Source organism: Candoia aspera, chromosome 3 (assembly GCF_035149785.1).
Source record: "Candoia aspera isolate rCanAsp1 chromosome 3, rCanAsp1.hap2, whole genome shotgun sequence".
Lineage (NCBI taxonomy): Eukaryota > Metazoa > Chordata > Lepidosauria > Squamata > Boidae > Candoia > Candoia aspera.
The window spans coordinates 157,622,842-157,638,946 of NC_086155.1; the positions used below are offsets into that span (position 1 = coordinate 157,622,842).

At 38.2% G+C, this 16,105-nt stretch overlaps 1 protein-coding gene across 1 annotated transcript in view; it reads right to left on the reverse strand.

Annotated features, from left to right (window-relative positions):
- The window catches only part of MTCL1 (microtubule crosslinking factor 1), a 141,003-nt gene that overhangs the window by 63,099 nt on the left and 61,799 nt on the right, over positions 1–16,105 (reverse strand). The window contains exons 4-5 of the mRNA XM_063299115.1: positions 15,401–15,460; positions 859–2,181 (exon numbers count right to left, since the gene is read on the reverse strand). Coding sequence (XP_063155185.1) covers positions 859–2,181; positions 15,401–15,460 — 1,383 coding nt within the window. The remainder of the gene's footprint in view (positions 1–858; positions 2,182–15,400; positions 15,461–16,105) is intronic.

Below are 16,105 nucleotides of genomic sequence, written 5' to 3' on the forward strand. Positions count from 1 at the left end.
TGTTAGGTGTATGGGTGGAGATTGTAACATAAAAAATCAGGACAGGAGATTAAAACAAAAAACAAAAATGGATAAGGTAGGCAATTGAAAAAACTACAAGACAAAAAAAAGTGTGAATAGAAAAATCAACTTAAATGCAGTGGCATAAGCAAGTGAAGAGAACAAAACTAAAATAAGGATGAGCAAAATAATGGGCTGAAACATCTGAAAAGCAAACAAGAGAAAGAGAAGGGAAAGAATGCAAATACTGGTTATGAGGCGCATGCAATGGGGATGCATGAGTCAAACCAACAGCAAGCGTATAAGTTATGGAGCATATGGGAATATAAGGCTCTTCCAACCTTACTTGTGCTGTGCAGAAAAATCCCTATTCAGTATGGCAGCTATGACAGTATAAATATGGGGAAATGCATTATGAAAGGCAGTCTTTTGTTGGCTATACTGCCTTTTTGCTCACCCCTTGCCTATGTGAAAGAACTAAAAGCAGGCTTTTTAATAGTATTTCATTTTGGATTTTTATTTTTGGCAAGACCTTTAGAAAATACATTTCATATTAAAAGTGTTAGAGAAAAGTATGTGCATTTGTGTTTTGTTAATATCATAACAAAACAGTAATTAATAAAATATAGCATCCAATATAATAAACAACAAAAGACTCAGATGCTGTTTATTTCTATTAGCCTTTTTGTCACAAGGAACAGCCTCTGTACCATAATAGCAGAGAGTTAAAAAGAAGAACTTACAAATATTTTATAATTTACTTTTCAAAATCATAACAAAACAACCAAAGGTGAAATTAGCACCAGAAGGCAGCTACAAGACTAACAAAAACTTAAAGGAAGCAAGTAGTCCACCTACCTGGAAATCTATAATTAATTCCTTTCCTTGGTTTCCAATGGGTGAATCTCGAGAGATGGATGTCATTGTGGATAGAAAACTAGAGGATTCTGTAAGGTGAGGAAGAGGGGAAAGATCTTCTAGCTGTTCTTTGAAGCCAGCCCCAATGTTGTCAACCTTCTCCAAGAAGGTTTGCAGTTCTTTCTGAAAATGTTTCATCCTTGAATTAATAGTGTTTAAAAGTTCTGGTTCATTCTTGCTTCCTTTTTTTTCATCGTTTTTAAAAAATTGCTCAGAGGAAGCACTGCTATTTATGTGGACTTTTGTTTCATATATTAAACTGTCTGTATCAATGATAAGACGTTCCATAGCTCTTTCAAGCCTTTCAGCCTCACACCTGATATTGATCAATGATTCCGAATTCTCTTTGGCCCTTGTTAATTCAGTGGAACACAGGTTACTAACTTCCGATTGCTTCCCACTCCCAAAACCTGATGTCTTTTCATATACATCTTCAGAATCACTTTCACCCCCAATAGGTCCCTCTCTCCTTGGTTGAGGTAGATGACTTTCTTCACTCTCACACTCTTTCTTCCCTGTCTCACTCTCAGCATCACTGTCCCTGGGGCTGGATGACCACAATCCTAGGTGAGAGGCAAGATCATAGCGCTGCACATTAGATAACAGTACACGATTTTCATACTGGAGTTTCATCACTTTTCCACTCAATTCATTGATTTGCATCCGAGCTGATTTCAGTTCTTCTTGTAAGGATCCACTGCATTTGGAGACATTTTCATCAAACCAACCAGATTCTTGTCCAGGGTCAACCTTGAATTTATTTAATTCATTTGTTAACTGCTTATTGTGATCTTCAATTTCAGAGATTGATCTCCTAAGCAGTTCTGCTTCTTCTTCTACAAACTGCAAATGATGGCGCAACTCTGCAGCTGATTCCACAGGGTCACCATAAGGTGAGGTAGGAATGCTTGAAACACGTTCCTGGCTAAGACATATTCTTTCATACTGGCATCTCATATCCTCCATCTCAGCCTTAATACCTCTGTTTTCCACCTCTAGTTCTACTAGCTTTCTGCCCAATATGTTAGCTTCTTCTTCCACCAGTTTTAAACGAAGCTTCAGTTCAGCTTCTCTTGTGCTGGGTGGTCCTCCAGCTTCTCCAATGGGGAGAGGACTTTCCACATCCCCATAGATGGACTTGTACTTTTGAAGTTCTTGTTCCAGTTCATCTTTCTCCCTGCTTAGCTTGGCCATCTTCTTACGCATTAGTACTGCTTCCTCTTTGGCAAACTGAAGCTGGCACTTCAAATCAGCACTGTCTTCCTGCCAATAAAAGCAACAAATATGAAGACAAAAGGAGGAAAAAGACAAAAATGTTCTGGCCATAACTCTGTAAAGCAGCTTTTTCTAACCTGGTAGCTTCCTGATGTTGGATTTCAACTCTACCATGGGTATATAAGGACACAAAATTAGGGAAGGCTAGTTTGTGTGTATGTGTGCGTGTGTGTGTGTATGCGCACATGTGCTCTATAGAATTCAGTAAAGGAATTGCTGGTTAAACGTTGGTAAAAATCTTACTATAAATTTCCAGAAAATGATATTTACATTACAAACACTGCACATTTTTAAAAGAAGGAAAAACAAATAATGTGAAAATTGAAATTTCTTTTTTTACATTCAGATTTTTCAGAATATATACTTTTAGGTTCCTTTCCACAAAATAAGTATTTATCCCAGCAAAAACAAGTTACAAATCAGGTGAACAACAAAATTGTGTCCTTTTTAAAAAACTGAGACTTCATAATTTCCAACAGAAGAGAATATCTGTAGCTCAGGGTTGAACTGTGGAGTCCTTGGTGCTTTCCGAGCTTGGTTGTTTACTTACCAACATTTCATTACACAACTAGGAAACATCATCAGTGTGAGTGAGTATGGGGTTTGCTCCCTGTTTTTATACAGTAGCTTGCCCTGCCAGTGTTGGTGGGGTGTGGTTTTCTCCTTGGTAGTTTCTTGATTAGGGTATTGTTTTCTGCTTGTTTGTTTGTCTGGAGTTAATTGCTGCTTATCTGGGTGTTGGCTGCTGGAGGGGATGTGTTCTGGTCTTTTTGTTTCTTTCTTAGCTTTATTGTTGTCTCTCTTGAATGATCTGTAAGTATAGTTTATCTCTATGTGCCTGTTGATGACTTGTCTGAATGCCAAGCTTCCAGGAATTCCCTAGCATTTTTGGATTCAGCTTCCTCTAGGATGCTGTTTCCCAGTTGAAACTATGGTTGAGCCTGTCCGTATGTTTTGAGATTAAGGAGTTTTCATTGTGTCTTCTGACTGCTAGTTGGTGTTCATGGATGCACTCTGCTAGTCTTCTGCCTGCCTGTCCTACATAGTGGCTGTTACAGTCCTTACACTGTATGTTATAGATGACTCCTGTTTTTTCTTCTTGGGCTACTAGGTCTTTTGTTTTATTTAAGATGTTTTGGAGGGCTTTAGTTGGTTTGTGTGCTATGGTCATGCTGTGTGGTTGTAACATTCTGTTGTTAGTTTCTGAGATGTTTTTGATGTATGGGAGTGTTATTACTACTATACATCACTATGTAATCTCTGTAAGTCCCAGATAAGCAGGGATTAACACCAGGCAAACAATCAAGCAGAAAAGAATATAGGTAGGCCTCAACTTACAAACACAACAGGGACCTGAAAATTTGTCGTTAAGTGGTGCGGTCATTAAGCAAGGCATCACGTGACCGCAGCCAATTTTACATCTTTTGTGGCGATCGTTATGTGAATCATATGGTTAAGTGAATCACGTGGTCCTCCATTGATTTTGCTTGTCAGAAGCCGGCTGGAAAGTCGCAGATGGTGATCCCTTGGCCCCAGGATGCTGCAACCATCACAAATACCTGCCGGTTGCCAAGCGCCCAAATTCTGATCATGTGACTGTGGGGACGCTGCGACGGTCATAAATGCAAGGACTGGTCGCAAGTCACTTTTTCCAACACCATCATAACTTTGAACAGTCACTAAACGAATTGTTGTAAGTCGAGGACTACCTGTACCCTAATCAAGGAACTACTAAGAAGAAAACCACACCCCAACCAAAATTGGCAGGGCAAACTACTGTATATAAACAGGGAGCAAACCCCATATTCACTCAATGATGTTACCTAGTTGGGTAATGAAACGTCTGCAAGCAAACCACCATGTTCAGAGAGCACCAAGGGCTCCACACTTCATAATTTATCAGGCATGCTTAGATATTCCATGTAACATGCTTGTTTTCCAGAATAGAAAAATCTACAGCCAGTCTGTTCCCACTGTGTGGATAAGTTATGAATATAATGCCATACCCATACAGGCACAACAAAGCCTAACTATTATAGTATAATGCAAGTCAAATATCTCTCTGGAACTGTTAATAATATAAACTACTATAATATTATATATCAGGTGTCTTTTGGCAGTCTCAGCAGATGGCAGCACTTGCTTCACTTTGGATTGGAAGCTAAGTTGGGTTAGACTGGTTAGTATCTGGGAATTCCAAGACTGTAAGCTAGTCTGGGATATTAAAGAAAATACTCAGAAGATGGCATTTGCAAACTACTTCTAAATTGTTACCAAGAAAATTGCATGGGTATGTCATGAAGTCTCAAATAGTACTGTAGTGCTTGAATTAAATTATTTTTTACTTTATCTTAAATCCAGCCCCAAAGTGGAAAAAAAAAATCTTCAAGAGGCTGCATGTTACTCGCATGAAAAAAAAAAGTGGGTATTAAACAGAAGACAGCCAGTTTGGTGTAGTGGTTAAGGCATCAGGCTAGAAACTGGGAGACCGTGAGTTCTAGTCCACCTTAGGCACAAAACTAGCTGGGTGACCTTGAGTCAGTCACTCCCTTAGCCCTAGGAGGGAGGCAATGGCAAACCACGTCTGAAAAACCTTGCCAAGAAAACTGTAGGGACTTATTCAGGCAGTCTCCGAGAATTGGACATGATTGAATGGATTAAAAAAAACAGCAATAAAAAAAAGGTAACATTTTAAAGTGATACATTCAGTATAGTCTGAACAACCATTCATTTCTGTTATCATTCACTGAGTTTACTGAAATTTGGCATCAAAAGAATACTTTTTGCCAAGAAAGCAGTTTTTGAAAGGTGTAAAAAGCAGTCTCTTGAATGAGGAGAAATTCATCAACAACTGATGAGTAAGCTACAAAAAAGAGTACGTTGGAGACATCATTTTAGAAGTAGTTTTCTGGCATATTTATGCAGAGAGCCAGTTTGGTGTGCTGGACTAGAAACTAGGAGACTGTGAATTCTGACTTAGGCATGAAGCCAGCTGGGTGACTTCAGTTACTCTCTTTCCTAGGGAGGAAGCAATGGCATACCACTTCCAAAAAATGTTGCCAAGAGAACTGCATGGACTTGTCCATATAGTGGCCAGGAGCCAAGACTGACTCAAAGGCACAAAAGGAGTCCAGAAGAGGTATGACTTGTTTATTTAGTAAGTCTTCATACATTTAAAACTCAATAAATTAATAATAGAAAATACCCTTGTGCAATAATAACCTCTTAATCAATTTTAAATTATCAAGGAAATTGCTTAAAAGATGCCAACACTTAGCTTTTAATAATAAATAAGTTAATAAATCATTTGGTAAATTGTTCCATTTTTACCAGCAAAACTTTAAAAAAACCCATAATGTTATGTAAACTGGTAGCTTCTCTGTGTGCAGATTAGACAAATAAATGACTAGGAACTGAGACAGACGTATCAAAAGCTTAATCATAGGCACCCACAGCTCCTGCTGCTTTTAGTAAAATGATGAAAACAGTGTTGTGCTGTTATGCAACAAGCTTCATCCCTCTTAGGTGTGCATGCAAGGTTGCAAAGCATGTACAAATGGGGTGGGACAATGCTGATTTCATGTGACTGACTGGTTTGACTCCTCCTACAGATACCACTGAGCTTATTTAAATGTCATTCAGATTCCATGATTGTGTAACAAAGTTTATAATTTTACAGCAAAATCTTATGTTTGTCTATTGAGAAAAAAGTCTGTTTGGATTCAGTAAGGTTTATTCTCATATAACTATGAAAAGATTGCAATCTAAAAACAATTTCCTGCATTTCTTAATTTTCTTTATACATTGTACAGTATAAAGCAAGAACATTCTATAGGATGTTGGGGAGGGAAGCAAGAACCCCATTTCTCATGTTGCTGTCCATGTATAAAAGGCAACAATGCCTAGTGGGGAGTTTCTCCTATCCTTTTTTGGAGGTTCAGCACAGGAAAACTGAAGTAACATACTTGTCCCTACATCTCCTGAACCTGAATAGTCTGTGGTTCACTTCCGAAATGCCTGAAGAATGTTATTGAACAATCTAATATCCCGGGTTAGCTGGAAACCTTAATGTGATTCTGGAGCATCAACATGTCTATGGGATTTTCCTTAGTGTGTACCAGGTTTCTTGTTCCACCTGATGTTTACATTAAAAAAATCCCCCTCTTTTAATTAATAAAAACGGGATGCCTTTATGCTGCAAACCAAGTGATAGTTTCTAGCATCACATTTATTTTCATTAATGACCAAATGGACTCCCTAAGCTTTTTTTGAAAATAGAAATTATGGGCAGTTTAGAGCCTAGACAAAAAGGAAAGGGAATGCATTCTAATAAATCTGAATTTTGTAATTGGTTATGTCCCCATGGCAGCCATTTGTGAATGAACAAACACGATCCAACCATTTCCCAAAATTGTCCACAATATGTTCTGCTCATGCCACCAGCCCCAAAAGCTTAGGAAATCTTGCTGTGTACTTGTCTATATGACAGACAGAGAGGCAAAGAATGAAATAGAAACAAGCATGTGGTAGTATTTGTAAACAGATTTGAAACAAGTTCCACAGCACATATTTTAATTACAGCAAATATGATTGATATTTGACAACTTAGATTAAATTTGGGTAAGTTTAATTTGTTTAGTATTCTTCAGTCTTTTCATGCCCCTAGCCTTCAGTATTCTGTGGATACATAAATAAACATTACATAAGTATACAGTAGTTGCCAAACTGCATGCTAAATAAAACAGAGATAAACTTTGGTAGGGAGAGAGGCTATTAAATGTTAAGCAGCATGAGAATAACAGGCTAATACTGTAAAATATGCAAGTAAAAGCCCCATGCATTGGCTATTTTAGAATTCAGGTCAGCATATTTGTTACTAGATAAACTTATAATGTGAAAATGATCCACATATTAAGCGTGCCCCATTTTTTAAGTTCATCTATCAGATTGTGAAAAACAGTGAAATCAGGTTTTTCTTAAAGCTTTTCTATAATCTTGTTTCCTATTATTCCATTTACCTGAAAGAATGATAAGCTTAAATATAAGATGAGCCACCTTAAGTATTAGACAGAAAAAAAAAAGTTGTCTATCTGAGAAAAATAGTCTTGGGTAATATTGGTTCTGTCAATACACATGAATAATCATAATAATAATGGATGGCACAGCCACTGGCCCCATGCCTTATGTATATATTCTGATTGGTTTGTCTGAATTCAGCCCATGCACATATAAACTATTAATTCTTTTAGCTATTTGTATAGTGTATCCGTGTGTATGTATAAACTGTATTCCATTTATATTCTGCCTTATTATACAGAAGGCTCTCAAAACAGGACTTTCTACTCAGACAGCAGTATAGATAAATAGAGTGCATGTGCAAGGAACACAGCTTGACCACAAAACAGCTTGAAATATAAATTAGATGTACACACGATGAGAAAAGTCCAATATGAACAAATTAGGGCTGCAGTGCTAAAGCTGCAATGAGGCTAACACATAATCAAAATCCCATACATAAAATATGTATATATTTTATATATTCGATTAGCAGGACGACACGAAACAAAAGAGGTAACATTCCATTACCATCTCTTCAATGGATTTGGCCAGGCAGAATGCACTTACTGGAATGTCAGCTGAATGAAATGGCAACATAGCTGTTGCCCAGGAAACTGGGCCGGTGCCAACATTCCTACCTTATGCTGAAGAAACAGTTTTCTTTGTGTTCTGACAGCTGCTTGGCATTTTCCAAGAAGTTCCATTCTGCAACTCTGCTGAACAGAAACTTTTTTTTCAATAAAACTAAATGCAGAAAAAGTGCAATTTTGTTTTCTCTGTTCTAGATGTTCCTGAAGTAGACCATGGAGTAATACAGTATAATTTTGAGTGGTTCAGCAAGCTTAGCAGAGCAGGAGTATATTCATGTGCAAATAACAGGACTGATAACACATTTCTGACAAAATGAATATTCATCAAATAGTTCTCTCAAGAAAAAAAAATCTGAAAGTACAAATATAGAATCAGAAAAGCTAAAAAAAGTTGTGTTTAGCTATTGTAAATATGCTCCTTCTTCTATTCTAACACTGTCCATTGGCTCACTGAATGAAAACAAAGGAAATTAAAATTGTATAGTGTGACAGGCTGAAAATATAGCATGGAGCAGTCACAATTTCAAATAATGTTCTATTAATATATTGATGGCTTCCTACAGAATGCTAAAGATGTAGCTATGAATTAGTTCAAGTATCTACAGCGATGCTTATGTTACAGTTTTAGCTAACCATGATATCATTTCTTATTCACTTTGTGTATAAGAAGAGTGAGTGAACTCACTGAAAGATCCACTGTGCTAAGTGCATTTATAAAACAATTATTTCTATTTATTCTATAGTTTCAGTTCTTATATAACATTTGCATCAGGACTCGGAAAAATATGCCCCTCCAGATAGTGCTGACTACAACTCCTAATTGGTTGTGCTAGCTTGAAGGGCCACAAGTTGCCCTGCCAGTTTATAGATAGTTGAAACATGGACCCACAATCAGGATTGTGACATTTAAGCAGGGTTAAGACATACGTAAGGGAGTCTTGGTCTCAGTTTTCAAAGTATAGACTCCTGGGGACTGGTGAAGGCTGGCAGTGGGAGCTGGAGCAGGCCAGTGGTCCTACAAGATAACAGAACTGCAACCTGTGGCTGTTGTGTTATCAGCCATGCTGACTGGTGGTCATTTTGTTCATCTTTTCCATTTCATCTGACTTACACAGGTGGAGCCCAGAAGGACCAGCACCTGTTCTGTTTATTCTATCTTTATGTGGCACCAGAGTATTATATCACTGTACCTCACAAAATTGGTGATCAGAAGGCTTTGGACTTGGACTCTTGGTTTGGACTGTTTCTGGTTGATGTTGAGGGATGGGTGCTGACTATGGTGTGGTCATCCACTTTCCCTTGGATGAGAGAGAGGGAAGGAAAGAATGTACTATAGTTTGCATTAAAGAGTGTTCTTTTGTTACCTGGGTGAGAGTGGGATGACTGGGGGGAGTATGGTATGTTTTGTGATGATGAGGTTTGCATTTGGGGGTAGTGCAAAGTGTAGGCTTAAACCGAAGAATGTTGAATGCTAGCAGAAACGCCCTTGTTGTCTGACTAATTAGCTCGTTGAGTAGTTAGTGTAGGATAGGGCCTTCTGACTCAGAGGAGGGAAGGCAAGATTTGGAGCAAGTTGGCAATTTTTGGGAGGAAGAGCAGGCAGAAACATTGTACTGATGGTGAGCAAAAGGAGATATAGGGAGATCAAAGAGGTAATCCACTCTAGGGAAAGCAGCCACAGTGCTTGGCACTGAAATTGTGTTCTAGCCTCTTGTGCTCTGCCCCAGTGCCTGGTCATCAGAGCTTCAATGGCCCTGGTTTCTGGCTGCTGCATAGTCAGCCTACAGCAACCCCTCCCCCCACCTTTGATAATTTAATTGGGGAAGTGAGGGCTGACCTTGTATGCATTACAAAAATCTGGCTGGGTGAAAGGAAGGGCTCCCCTCTTGGAGATGTGTCTGGCTGGGTTTTGTGTCATGACTCTAGAGTGGGGGTGGGGTATGCCTATTGTTACCCAAACAACCCTGGTTACTGCCAGGTGTGCTATTTCTGAGATAGTCAGATATGAGACCCTATTTGTGAAGTTGGGCTGTACAGATCAGAAGGGTATCAGCTTCCCTGATGCATAGCCACCTTCTTATCTAAGCTCAGTCAGGGTTGGGTTGGTTGGTGGTAGAGGCTTATGGTGCAGAGAGGCTTCAATCTTCCTGGTGCATGATTTGACCTAGGCCTTAGTCACTGCTTGGAATGGGAGAATGGTGGCGGCCTTGGACTGCACTATGCCTGTTTCGACTCTCTCTGTATATGAATCCCAAAGAGTGCCCTGATTTTCAGAGAAATTTTGGGTGATGAAGTGCCCTAAGAGATGCCTAGAGGGCCATGGAAGAGGATGAAGTGAATCTGAATGAGCACAATTAAGAGCTTTTCTCAAGGATTACCTTGGGATGATAAAATGTAATTACATTTCTCTATTATGGTGCCTGCCCTATGGAACAATGTTCCACCTAAGATCTAGATGGCCCTAATCATGTGGCCTTCTATAAAGCCTTAAAGACTTGACTGTTCCATTAAGCCTTAGGCCAGGATGTTTGGTAAGCCTGGTTTATATGATGGTTTATATGTTTTGGGGTGTTCTCAGCAAAAGGTAACATACCATATTTACCAATTTTATGTCCACAATCATAGTCCTGTAAAATAATTTAGGGGAAGTCATTATCATGACGGGTTCAAAGATACCCAATACGTTTACATGTCAGAGTATGGATCTGTATCTGGGTCTGTCACTGCAGTATTGTAAGCACTATACCATACTGGTATTTCAGATTCTTCTCTGATTTTCTGCAAAATTCCATGAAGAATTAAAGCTACTAAATTACACCCAGATGTAGTTATTCTTAGTCCAATTAAAGACACCAGATTTAATTTAATCATGACTAACATAAAGCCTATTATTTTAAAGCGATCTAGTTTATGACTAATTCTGGACCCAACCTACTTTTTCTGTCATTTGAAGCCTGAGAACGTTGGAATCTTTTATCTTCAATGTACAGTGTAACTTCTTCCTTTTGTTCCCAGTTTAACTTCTTCTGCATCTCAGTTAATTTTTACAGGATTTTGAAAAGTACAGTTTAGAAAAACAGTATCAATATATAGCATAAAAAGTCACATTGCTATTTTTTTCCAAAATAATTCTATATGCACATAATATAAATGAATGGTCATTTTCTCATGTGTTGTTTATAGGTGGGTTAGACTGCCCTAACAACCCTAAACTTCTCTGTTGAATATTTCTGGCTTTATCTCATCAGCAGCCCATGATTTTAAAAGTTTCATGCCAAACCTTGTATACAAAACTGCTAGCTGTCATAAAGTCAAGGGGACTTTATTATGCTTCCTCCCCTTTGTGCATGGGATTAGTCCAGCCTTGACCAGTCATTAGATTCCATAGCAATGTGCCTTGATATTAGAACAGAGGTCAAGAAATACATGCCACTATCTATCATGCCACTATCAGCCAATTAACAGCCTCCAGATATTTTCTCAGTCCCTTCCCCCAGCCTAAGTCATTTTCTTAGCTGGCTAGGACAGAAACCAGGAAGAGGACTACATATCACTGCCTTTGCAATCAATTATATCTATAGTACATGGACTGAGTTATGTTAATTATCCCTAGACGGGCTCAACATTTGTTCGTTACCTTTGTTATCTCTGCCATCTTTGTTCTTTTTTGTTTTGTGTTATTTTTTGTTACAATGTTTTTTTAACAATTTGTAAACCACCCAAAGATATTGGGACTCAGGAGGCAAATTTAATAAATAAATATCAGAAGCTGGAGCTGCTTCTTATTCCTCTTTTTCTTTTATGAATATCAGCAATATCCCAATATCAGCTTTCACTGAAAAGCCTGACTATCTCCCATTTCTGAAATTTCCAGCATCACAAAGTTGTTGGCTGCAAGATAGGCTTTTAATTCCTAACTTTTTCTCATCTTGTTAGTTTTTTGGGCTTGAAAGCTGTTCTTATTCACTATGCATTTGATGAAGTTGATACTCCAAAACCCAGTTGGGCAATGACAGCAATATTACCCTCTCTGCACCAAACTTTTCAGGGGATGGTCGAGATCCTATATATAAATCTGGTGGCAACTATGTGCAGTGTTCACAAAGTAGTAGGCTGTGAGAGTCTGTATGTGACATACAGGAACTAGGGACAAGCTAGGGATGCTGCTTGGGAATTGCCTGCCTTGCCTCCTAAGCTTGTTGTTGTGCTGGTATTGCCGTCCCAATGGCTACACTCTAGATCAGTGGTTCTTAAACCGTTTGACCCAATTACTCCTTTTCCTGGTCTCAAATAATGTCATTGCACCCCAACAAAAAAACCAGACACAAGCTTCTCCGCAGCAATCCCAAACTGGATCCTCAACTCACAAACAAGCAATTACAAATTGCTCTATTACCCCCAGGATATGTCCAAATTACCCCCTTGGGTAATTAGCCTCAGTTTAAGAACCACTGCTCTAGATCTAATCTTCACCTCAGAGCAGTTGCTTTGTGATCTGAAGATGGAGGCCATTCTGGTGATCCATCGCTGTGATGAGATTACACCCTGCTTTGCCTGAGGCTAGTCACTGCCCAGAACCCCTGTAGGGCAGGAAGCCACATTAAATTGGCCTGCACAGATACCTTATGGATCTGAATGGATTCCCATGGGGCTTGGAGAGTTTCCCAGTATTCTAGAAGTCTTGCAAATACTTGGTTCATCTCTTGAATACAGAGTTGACCAGAGCATTTGACAAGACTGGTCCCAAGCAACCTCTCCCCATCTGCAGAACCAGAAGGGCTCCTTGATTTACCTGAGAAACTCAGGGAGATAAAATAGACAGAAAGATGTCTAGATTGTCAGTGTAAAAAGAGCAGACATGACCTTGACTGAACACAGGTACAAACTCATTTTTGAGCCTATACCATGGAGATAAGGATTGCAAACTGTTCTTACTTCTCCACTATTATTGCATCAGTGTGTCCCAGCAGCCCTGTTTAGGTGATTCATTTCGCTTTAGGGACTGAGATTCAACAAGGTCTACACGAGGCTGATGTGAGAGTTTCAGGCAACATTTGCCAATAAACTTACTCAAGTCTTGACTCCTCATGGGCAGGAACTATGGAGTTGATAGAGGTAGAGTTTTGTGATGTGACCTGGGACTCATTCTATCCTGTAAGTAGATATAGTGCTAGGCAGAATGAACTCCTCACGTGTGAGCTTTTTCAGGAGGCATTTGGGGGGATGACTGCCTGGATCAGGGAGGTGATTAATGCCTTGTTGCAGGAGGGAATGGTACTGCTGGCTTTGAAAGAGGTGGTAATATGCCCTCCTGAAGAGGCCATCTGGCTATGTTAGACAACTATTATCAGGTCTCTGCTATTCCTTTTTAGGAAGGCTTAGAGAGTGGTAGGGCTTCAACTGCAAAAGATCCCAGAGGAAGCAGATTATCTGGATCCTTTCCAAACCCTGGTCTCAAGCCTGGGTTTGGGATAGAATTACATTGGTATGTATGTTGGATGCTGGATGACTTCACTGGGATCCTGCTAGTATCCCAGCAGCATTCAATATTATCAATCACTGGGCAGCCTGTGAGGGCTGGGAGTTGGAGATACTGTTGTACAGTGGTTCTGCTTCTTCCTAAGTATGTGGTTCCAGTTGGAAGCCACAATTGATACAAAATTCAGTAGCTCATATTTTAGTGGGCAAGAGTCACTATATACATATATTGCCTGTGTTATAGATGCTGCACTGATTGCCAACAGACTGTCTGGTAGAATTCAAAATTCTGGTTGTTGACTTTAAAAGCCTTACATGGCTTGGGACACAGGTAATTGCAGGATCATCTGCTAAACTGATCCTACCCATCTGGTATCTCATACTGGATAGGTATGTTTGGAGGTTTCTCCTCTCCAAGAGATTTGGGAGAGTGGGTGTTTTTGAGATGGTTTCCATCGGTGATCTCCTTGAAAACAGAACTGGGATTGTCTGAATTATTGTTTGATATAGGATTTATATGGTTATATGTGTTTGTTTGTCTTTTATACTGATTTTTTTCATTGTTATCATGTCTGTGATTTTAACTGTATACAATAAGTCCTTGGGTACTATAATAAATAGAAATATAGTAAATAAATAAATCTCTAAGGGCTTGATCAGATGCTTTTGTTTTAACTGAGAAAAGGTAAACACAATTGCTACAAAGTATGTATACAAAGGGGGGAGTCAGAAATATGTATAAAAAGGGGAGAATCAGAAATCAATAGTTTTTAAAAATTATTATTTTTTTCTATCCTTTTTTCCTATTTTTCAGGTATTTTAACTTTTGTTAAATTTGCTTCGTCTATCTTTTATTTCATTTTATCAACACACAGACAGACACAAAGTAAAAATACAATGGAGATCTTAATATTAAGTAATTAGTTTTGGGCCGAAACTTTTGTCCCATAACTATTACTTTGATATGATATGCAGTAGTCCTTTTTTATGATATACTCAATTTTGGATGAAGAGTTAAATAATTTTATGCTTGCAATACTGACATGCTAAAATTCTATTGACAGAATTATATTTTTTCTTCTTATTTTCAATACTTTAAGCTTTCGAAATAATAGAATGTTCATAGTTTATAAGAATATTACGTAAGTATTATTGCATCTGCATTGAAATAATACAATGTATCAAAATTTATAAAATTACAGTCAAAGGGGAAAAATTGCTATGAAGTAAGTGAGACTTCATGCATCCTCTCCCTTATATGGAATGAACTATTTGAACAAATTCCATAAAATCTCTATGTTGTGGTGTGGTGTGGTAATCCATTTAAGGTATTATAGGACTGTATATTGGCTGTTTATCTTGGCACTATAGCACTACACTGCTGCTCATATGGAATGTATGAGAAAGAATGTTTCCAGCCAGTAATGCAAGTCCATAGAAATTGTTTTACTGTTGAAGAATAAAAGCTTTCCAAGAAGCTGCAATGATTCTTTCTCACTGAGTAGAAATCCAGTCCTTGCGCCCAAGCTATTTAACAGCTACTAGTATGAATGTTGAGTGAGGAGGAAAAAACACAATCAATTACTTTTACATTTAGTTGAAGAAAGAAAGAAAATCATGCTTCAGAAAGTTAATAAAATGTGATTCCAAGTGGGTCAAAGTGGATGGCCTCAGTTTCTCATTTTAACAAGAGAAACTCGTTATCTTGATATCACAAGTTGTTCTCCTAAAAGAAAAATACTGTAGACTCTAAGAGAATGACACAGTATGTGTTGTTTTAATGTGTTAACTACATTTGGTGTTAAGATAATCATTAGCACATATCCTTGACACCAAAATAAATCTATCTGCTCCAAATATTCTGACACAAGGTTATTTTATTTTTTGGTAAGAACTATTTCAGTCTCTGTCTACAAAAAGACTCTCATCAGATCAGAAGTTTAGAAGATTTTTTAAAGATAATATAACCATTTCATATAAAAATACTCTTTCCTGCAAACCAATTACATGGATTTGGTTACCAAAGGTTACTTCAGGTAGCATTGACATAGCATTGACATATATATGGTTGGGAATAATACCTGAGCAAATGCCTTCTTTTCTTTATGAATATCCCTGCTGCCTCTTCTCTTCAGGGAGTTCTGAAAAAACACAGAATTTATAATACACTGATTTTAAAAATGCACACCAAAGGAAGAATATGAGCAAGATGTCCCAAAATAATAATATAAAAGTTTTTTGACATTATCATTTCAATAATTGACTGCGCGGCAGTCATTAATAAGAAAGTGTATGTGTTTCAGATTTTGTTTGAAGCGTTATGTCATAGTAACAAAAACGGGTATAATCATTATCCCAAAGGAAATATAGCTAGATACAAGATGTGAAAAACCAAGTGCTTCTCGAGATCTTACCGAGCAAATGAAGCAAATTTGAATGTGTTAGTATTCATTCCCTTTTATAATACATAATTTATGAATAATTTATAAGTAATTCTTTGTTCTTAAAGTGGAATGAAGGAGAGAAAGGTATATGAAGTAAGTCATCTTAAGGATTCAGGCATGTTGATGAAACTAAAGTCACAATCCTACATTTTGGCTGCACCCATCAGGAACAGCAGATGGGCTGATCACTAGTTGACTTGTTGGTCCACCAACTTCCTACCTTCATTCCACCTAATCCACTCAATCCAAATCCTTGAGTAGCTGCCACTTGCTTACTCTCCAGCCGGACTGTCAGGCTCCAGGGCTGCCTGGCTCCATTCTGTCTGATAAGCCTGTGAAATA